Source organism: Octopus bimaculoides, chromosome 11 (genome assembly GCF_001194135.2).
Source record: "Octopus bimaculoides isolate UCB-OBI-ISO-001 chromosome 11, ASM119413v2, whole genome shotgun sequence".
Classification (NCBI taxonomy): domain Eukaryota; kingdom Metazoa; phylum Mollusca; class Cephalopoda; order Octopoda; family Octopodidae; genus Octopus; species Octopus bimaculoides.
Window position 1 is genome coordinate 43,701,041 of NC_068991.1, and position 9,363 is coordinate 43,710,403.

The 9,363-nt window shown below is 34.9% G+C and overlaps 1 protein-coding gene across 1 annotated transcript in view; it reads left to right on the top strand.

Moving 5' to 3' along the window:
• Positions 1-3,882: 3,882 nt before the first annotated feature.
• The window catches only part of LOC106879839 (probable RNA-binding protein EIF1AD), an 11,481-nt gene continuing 6,000 nt past the window's right edge, over positions 3,883-9,363 (top strand). The window contains exons 1-2 of the mRNA XM_014929543.2: positions 3,883-4,185; positions 7,906-8,014. Coding sequence (XP_014785029.1) covers positions 4,099-4,185; positions 7,906-8,014 — 196 coding nt within the window. The 5' untranslated portion in view covers positions 3,883-4,098. The remainder of the gene's footprint in view (positions 4,186-7,905; positions 8,015-9,363) is intronic.

Here is a 9,363-nt window from a genome sequence, read left to right on the forward strand (position 1 = left end):
ATATATATATATATAATAGATAGAAGTAGTGTTATTTTGAATGAAGTAGTATAACAGTTAACTGATACTTAGAATTCCATGTGTAGCCAAATTTCAATCCAGTATTAAACATTATTTGTCCTGTGATTTTGGTTTGATATTATATACATTTGAATAACTGACAGCTTGTATATCTGACGGCAGAATAAAACAGAATTATTTTATGTTTTTATGACATCATAAATTATGTAATCCTTACACTTGCAAATATTAGAAGGTTATACAGAAATCATTACACTGGTGATTGCATAAACACCAGATCTTCAAAAGAATACTGTAATTCAATCAATTATTCCTGTTCTATATGGCATAGTAGTTAAGAGCGCAGCTACTAACACCAAGATTCCAAGTTTGATTCCAAGCAGTGACCTGAACAATAATAATAATAATAATAATAATAATAATATCGAAAAAAACCCATAGGAATGAGAACACAGGTTTGAAATTTCCCCAAGACACCTGATGAAGGCTGGAGGGTATATCAGTCAAAACATTAACAACAAACAAGATGAGGACAAATATTCGTCAAATATAAATAATGTCAAGCAATTATTATTTACCAATATAGCTTGTTTAACAGTGCTAAAGTACAGTTGTGTATAAATGTAAGGGAGAATTATTTTTGCAGTAGTTGAGAAAAGGAAAGCTATTATTTTTATCAGTGTTATTCTGCTCTCAGAATAACATTGTATCTTCCAAATTCACTCACAAAGCCTTGGTTGGCCTATGACATGGGTCACCAAACTATGGCCCGCGACATCAATTTGTCTGGCCCACTGTCGTATGCTGAATAAAACAAACATGCTTTTATACTGCTTCTTACACTACTTAGATTATGCCTGTCGTATGTATACTGAGTCAGTCACATCATGCACTATGTATTTCACGCGCCATAATAATTACTACAGTACATCATGTATGCCTCGGGCTAGTCAGTTATTAGTGATTACAATTAAAATGAGAATATCTGACGCTGAGGCCTAAGACTGCTTTTGTTTTTTCTTCACCCATCGTTATGGCTACTAAGAAGAGAAAGGTTGATGATGAATGTCGCATTTTCAATAAAGAATGGGGAGAAAAGTACTTCTTTGTGGAAACAAATGACCAGAAAGCTAGTTGCCTGATATGCAACGAAAGTGTTGTTGTAATGAAAGATACAATATTTGTTGTCACTATGAAGCAAAACATCTCTCAACACATTCTAAATATTCTGGAAAGTTGCAGTCCGAGAAATTTGAATCTATGAAACATAGTTTAGAATCTCAAAGGAATTTCTTTATGAAAATGAATCTATCACTCGTGTAAGTTACAAAATAATGAATAAGTTGGCAGAGTGAGAAAAACCATAGTAGAAAAACCATTTCTTTTCTCATCTGATTCTGTTATAAGAGATCCTTCACAAAGAAAGCTTCAAAAGGGCTGATGCTGTTTGAGGGCTAAGTTCTTAATCTAGTAGTTTAATGTTGCTTATGAACTGTTTATGTTAAGACTATGGTTCTGTAGTGGCTAATTTAAATCAAACAGCAAGTTTACCAGCTGATGGCTAATGGAACCACAACAAACAGACAACTACTTATTACATGCATAAATTAGTTCTCAAAAGATATGGATTGTGACTACCACATCTTCAATTTTATATTTTACACATGATACTGAGAGTCTAAAAAGATTTTTACAAGACACTATTATATTTGGATGTGAGCTTGTTGCAATCAGAAAGCCAAAGAATCATTAAATCACTGCTTTAGAAGCAATATTTGAATATTGCTTCTATAGCAGTGATTTAATGATTATTTAATTTCTTTTCTTTGTTATGGAGGAAGTGCAACTCCTATAACCTTTTGTAAAACCTCCAACACTGGTGGGAGAGAAGGGGAGAAAGCAACTAGGACACATGGGTTGCTACAGTAGAAAGCAGTGCATCAAGAATTTGAATTTTTCTCAAACTAGAAACCTGGTTAGACTACTTGCAACAGTAAAACTAAAGGCAGCCAAAAGCCAGATGGTGGTACTAAAATGGGTAACAGATAAAGTACTCCATCCCATAATATGGAACAACCAGAGGAGATTTTGCACAGTTTTTGCCCATCAAATTTCACTTACAGGACTTGGGTTGGCCTGAGGCTAGGGTTGAAAACACCAAAACAATTATGATACCATTCAGTTTTGCTGCCAAATATAGTGATGTTATAGGTTCATGTGGCAAAACAGATTTTCCAACGGTTTTTTCTAGTAAGATATGTAGCAATCTTCTCTACCTGCAGTTATCACATTCGGTTAAAATGTCTTACAGTTAAGTCGGCTCTTATGAATTTCCCTGAAGAGAAGATTACATCTTTATCAACATCACTCATTCCTTTGGAAGAAACCATTTGTAATCTTCGAAACATATGTCGGAAATAAAAGAATTCATTTAACATATGCGTAATACTCCATTTATTAAATTTATATATATATATATATATATAAGATTGTTATTTAAATTATCAATCATATTAAGTGGCCAACATGGGAATAAAAACCTTATAGGTAATAATTATTATTAAAATTATAATTAAGGATATCTTTTAGATACCCATAATTATAATATATATATATGTATGTAGTGGGTTGTGCAGGCATGGCGTGGATTCGATCCTCAATCGCCAAATTTAACTTAACAGTAGAACGGACTTTTCCCATTGGGAAACATTAAGTTGACAGCAGTTACATTTGCCAGATGCCTTAACTGAGCAGAATATCTTTGCTACTTGACCTCTGCTGACCTTTTTGCATGTGGGGGAGAGTTTAATTGATAGAACAATAGACCTACCCCACAAAATTACCCATTGTTTGGATAACGGTATGTCTCTCTCGCGATAATTATATATACAGAAGATTTCCAAGCAAAAGTGGCCAAAAGGAGATGACAGAGAGGCGACCACAGGCAAAATCCAGTTAGCGAGATAATTCAACTGAGAGAACGCTTACCAGTGAGAATGTGAACTATGATACAGTGTCTTATTATAATACCACTGCTGTTCAAATGTCAGGCACCATGAAGGTATTATTTTATCGAATCCCTACATTTGACATTCACTCTATCTTCCTCTAATTCCTAGTTGGGCAGCGAGCAGTTGACCAAACATAACCAGCATCAACATACAAGAAAAGATAAATCTATTGTTTTTATATGATACACACACTTGTCCGTCGGGGTAAGATATTATACTACGTAACGGTGAATAAATATTTCCTTAAAACTTCGATCGCTGTTCTTCTTGCATCTTGCATACTGGCAACCAGCACCTTAATACAACCGTTACAATTGGTGACCCTCAACTGCAACGAAGAACTAACCGTTACACAGACACACACATATACGATGAGGGTTCCAATTGATCAATTCAACGGAACAGCCTGCTCGTGGAATTAACGTGCAAGTGGCTGAGCACTCCACAGACACGTGTTCACTTAATGTAGTTCTCAGGGAGATCCAGCGTAACACAGAGTGTGACAAGGAAGCCACAGGAAAAAAGAGTGAAAGAGTACACCAAGATCTTTCTGATTTGGCGGACACCATTTGTTTTCCAACGAAACACTTTCAAACTTGGGACACTGGTAGAATGTGTCATATAAAACATCTTCACAGCAGAGGAGAAAGCAATAAAGCACTCCACAGAGGCAATAAGGACAGCGGAATGAGTGCTCTTGCCTTCGTGCTGCGGCAAACGTGTAGCCAAGGTGCGAGTGAGTAAGGTGCCATCCGAACTGAAACTTTAAACACATGAACGCACTATACGATCAGGTAATCAGTATGCGTGCGCGCAACGACCGGAAGTTGTAATGGACTAGTATCGAAGGATCGCCCCGTAACCTGAGGTACCTGTAACGCTGGAGGGAGTGTATCCGTAAATATTTCAATAGATTTATCTCCCTTTATTTTAAAAACGAAAACTACCGGAAGTCAAAAAGATTACCCACAATCTTTTACTTTCTACGTATCCGTTGTCTTGTTTGTCTCGCACATGTTTATTTACATCATTTTCGAGTCGTTTGGACTGTTAGCGTGAAAAAAAAATGACTCATATAACTAAACGGAAATATGTGGCAAATGAATTACTCTACGAATTTGTTCTTCCAGAAAGCCATCAATACATAGTTAAGGTAAGTATTCATTTAAAAAGAGAAACCCATCTAATTTTCATTTTCACTTGTGTCATAGCAACATCGCAGCCCGTCCCCTTCCTGCATGTGACGGAGGTAGGAATCAGTGGATATTGCTGAACATCTAGTATGGCATTTTAATGACTGGCTATGCCAATCACTAGAAAAATTATGAAAGTGTGTTAATATCTTTGTTCCTTAAGTTGGAATTTCTCCGTTTTTTGTTGCGATTTTCCATTTTGTTTTTGCATCCCGCATTTGGCGACGGTAAAGAATACGCGCACCACCCGTTTTCGGCGTTCAGGGTTAGTGTTACATCGAAAACGGCTTGTGTGCGTATTCTTTACCTCCGTCCCACATTTCAAAACAAGCAAGGGTGAGCCTTAAAAAAAATTGTTGGTCTGTTATCATTCATTTCATGACAACTGGCAATCAGCTATTTTAGGGTTTTTTTGTTTTTGACAACTTTGCTTTATAAACCTTCTGGCACATTGCCTCATTATATTAGACTATTTCATATCGCCTGCTTAGCCAAATCTTAGCAATGTTTCGTTATGGATATCAGAATAACGAAACTTTGCTCGGAAGGCAGTATACACTACACTGGCTTGTACATTATCTTGAATGACTTTGTTTCAGCGTATGCTGCAGAAAAACTTTATTTTCCATCTTAAATAATCCAATATTCCTTGGTAGTTCAGTACAAGCTGTGGTTTAGATTTGAAACCGCGTCAGTATAATAAACAATGGCCTTGATACATTAGGTGATCTTGGCCTAATTGTTAGCCAATAGTACTTCAGCTCAGTCATTTAATCGATAGAAAATTCCGCAAGTTTTCTACCAAAACATGGTCATTAATTGAGATGCATGCCAAACTTTTGTGGGCAGAGGGATAAGATGCGTGCAACTTGCCAGCATCCCAGAGAGGACAGGCGAACAAGATTCTTAGTCAGCTGCTCGACATCAGGTTAAAAGAATCACTTGTCTACCATGAACGTAATATCCTCACTTCTCCAAACACTGACACAGGACCTTCCGGATCTTTCCCTTTGAACAGCACATCGAGAAATTAATTTTTGTAGCTAAACACTTTCAAACTTCGGACACTGGTAGAATGTGTCATATAAAACATCTTTTACTCTTAGTGTTGTTGAGAAAGGTTTATATTTTAAAAGTTGTTTCGTGTTAAAGTTGTCGTATTTCGGTAATTTCAACCAATCAATGACTTGTATTCAGCTGAATAAAATCACTGCTGTTGTTTGTCAACAACAACTATCGGCGGTGTATATTTCGTGTGTCACTGTTACTTATGACATCGTTCGTGCGTTTATACTGGTTTTAGCTTTAGGGTTTTAGAGTGAGGGTTAGGGTTTTAGGCTCAGGGTTAGGGTTGGGGTTTTAGAGTCAGGGTTAGGGTTAAGGATAGGGTTTTAGGTTCAGGGTTAGGGTTAGGGTTGTAATTTTAGGGTTAGAGTTACGGAAAAATGAAGAAATTGGAGGGGAATGTCTTTCCGAAAATAGTAGCCGAAAAACTAGGAAAAAAAAACAAACTAAAAGCAGAAATGCACGAACGATTGTGGTGGTGCCATGAAGTAAACATGCTTCAGATACACTCGTTTATTCATACAAACGTAACAGATGAAATATGTCATAAATAACAGTGACAAACGAAATATACACCGCCGGAAGTTGTTGACAAACAACAGCAGTAATTGTTTTCACCTCAATAGACGTCATTGGTTGGTTGAAATTACCGAAATACGACAACTTTAACACGAAATAACTTCGAAAATACACAATTTTCTCAAAAACGCCAAGAGTAAATGACGTTTTATGTGACACATTCTACCAGTATACGAATTTTGAAAGTGTTTGGTTACAAAAATTATTTTTCAAATGTGCTGGCCAAAGGGAAAAAATCCACCCTAAACCTTAAATACTGGGTGTACGTATTCTTTACTTTCGCCACAAATTGTTTTCTTGAAAACTTCAAATGGTCTTGGTTTTAATGAGTAACAATACACAGCTTATCCAAGTAACCGAAATACCCAAACACCCATTGAACAAGTTCTAGAAACATTTCCGCATATGTATGCAACACATCTTATGGCAGCGAGCACATTTACCTTTGGTAAATTTCGATACTTTAACATGCACTATTTTCACTAAGAAAAAAAACTCGGATTTTGGATCTATTTTAAAACGGGGGCCACAGTATTTTCTTAACGAAACACTTTGAAACTTGGAACACTGGTAGAATGTGTCATATAAAACATCTTTTTTCTCTTAGACTTCTTAAAAAGAAAAAGAAATCCTTAAGTTATTCCATGTTAAAGTTGTCGTATTTCTGTAATTTCAACCAATCACTGACGTCCATTCAACCGATATACATTAAGTGCCGACTACATAAACAAACGATTCTGAAACAATTCTATCGGTGATAAAATTATTATTTCCTTGTCAAAAAATGGCTGAAGCATATTGGCAGTAGCTAATAAACCTTTCTATTATAGGCTAACCCTAACCCTAGGGTTAGTGTAAAACAGCAAATTTAAAAAGAAAAAAGCAAATAAAACGAAGCTATGGAGATTAAATACGCTTTACACCGCGTAATCAGCCAAAGGAGTAAATGTAAACAACTGAAATGGCTACTGGTCAGAATTATAAATTCATTCTATGTTAATGATGAAATTCATATAGAGTATAAGCATCCTTTATATTGTTTTAAAATAGTTCATTTTATTTTAGTATTGCTATCCTTAATATTTCTTCATTTATTTAAAGTGAACTTTAGGTTTTCTTTACTTTGCTACTGTTTTGTATACTATATTTTGTCTTATAGTTGATATAGTAAATGCAGTAGTTTTCTAATTTCACTTGATTAAGTAATAAATTTCTATGTAATTCACTTTGCTGTTAATCATTTTACCATTAAAGAATTTCATTATTGTTTGAAAGTGAAAAATATCTCACTCTTTGAATTTTTTGTAGTATCTCATCATCATTTGACATTCATTTTCTTTGCTGGCATGGTTGGGTGGTTTGACAGGAGCTGGTAAGGCCAAGGGTTGCAACAGGCTCCTTTGTCTGTTTTGGCTTGGTGGTTTTAACATTGCATCAACACCAGTGCTTTTTACATGACACCAGCACTGACATGGTTACCGAGTAACTTGCAAACACACGCACACACACACTAAAATATATATAGTATTTTGAACAAGAGTTTAGTGTCACCATCTCTAGCTGAGTGGGGATACTGAACTCCCTTGTTCAAAAATATAAGGACGCAGATAGTGCATCAATAGCCAGCCGGAGACAATGTTTCCTGGAGCTAAATAACTGTAACATTTGTCCTAACCAGGACTGCCACATTATGTTGGTAAATGATCTTTACTCTAGAGTACTGTTACTGAATGCTTCTTGTTCAGAGAAATAATAATTTTTCTATTTATGAGATCAGTGACTTTGGAAAGTATATATTTCTAAGAGTTTAGTGTCACCATTTCTACCCAAACAATTATTCTGTGCTGATGAGGAGAAATAACCCAGAAACCATTGGTACACGGATATTGCTATAGATATTATCTAACTTAAGAAAAGGGATTTCATGCAGTGTAATCATTAATTTGTAACTTGATTAACCGCATATATGTGGTTTGAATTCTATAAATGGGCTTGCATGAAAAATCTTATCAGTCAATTTAATATCTACTTTTCAGGTGAAACACTGTCGTGGTAACAACTTGCATGAAGTTTGGAATGAAAAGGGAGAAGAACTTCTTGTCAGCATGCCACCAAAGTTTCGAAACCATTTTTACATCTTAAAAGGTTTGATTTAAATGCTCAGTTAAATTTTGCAATATAAACTTATTAATTTTATATTTTGTGACTTTTAAAATCTTAGATGCATTTTTTTTTTTTTTGGAATTAGGAATCAGAAACTTATATTATGACATATTTTTAAACAAGATAACATCTAGAATCCAATGAAATTGCACATCGTCTCCATTGACAACAATTGGTCAATAAGTTCAATTTCTGTGAAGACTGTAAAATCTACTGTTTTGGGCATTGCTCTTTGTCTGACAATGAGGAAAAAGAAAAAAAAACATTATTGTCACTTAGGTTGTAGGCAATGAGAATAATTTTATAATAATCTTTAGACAGATTAATGAAAAGAATTCTCACCTATAAGATACATTTGTAGGCTGAAAATAAAAGGCTTTAATAAGAAATACAATTAGGTGCTCATTAGTGATAGCTCCATATTGTAGTGCCTTAAACTAAGAAACTAAGGCTTTACTTGGAAAATGTTGCAGTAGAGGTTGTTGTGTCTTGGGCAAGTCATTATGCCAATAAAAACAACACCACCACAGGTTCAATTTCACTCCTTTATTATTAGTTAATTGGTTACATATAACTAATCAATTAACTAATTGATTGTTTAACATGTTGGTTAGACAATCAGCTGGTTGTTTGTCTGTCAAAGTTCTTTCATTGCTGTTTGCAGCCTTTTTAGTGACCCATGACTCCCAACTCACTCCAAGGTTTGCTAGCATAATTATTCAGACATAAGATTTGTTTCAAATTCACATCAAGAATCTTGCAACTCAATACAAAAACAAAATGAGTTGCAGTAGATATTTTTGTTTTAAAATATATTTTTATTATACAATAGGTGCTTCCCTACTATATGATTCTGGGACCAGTTCCATTACATGGTACTGTGAGCAACTGTTTTCTGCTACAATTCCCATCTACCAAATCCTTGTGAGTGGATTTGATAGCTGGGAATTGAATGAAACCTATTTTGTGTGTGTGTATATACATATATATATATAATGATAGATCGCTAGCCACTACACATTTTTTAGTTTCTCTCCCTGTTTCTTTCTGTGTCCCTTTCTGTGGAAGAGCATAGGCTCGAAACGTTAAAGACTTTTTGACTTCCCGAGCATTAAACTAACACATCTGTTTGTTGTCCACACCACCCGTCTTTGTCTTTTTGTAAATTCTCCCTATATATATAAATATATATATATATACATATATATATATATATATATAGTTCAAAAAAACAATAACAAAAAAACAAAAAAACAACAAAGTGAGGACGTGATATGGATAGTATTATTGAACGCTCAGGAAAGGAAAGATATATATATATATATATATAT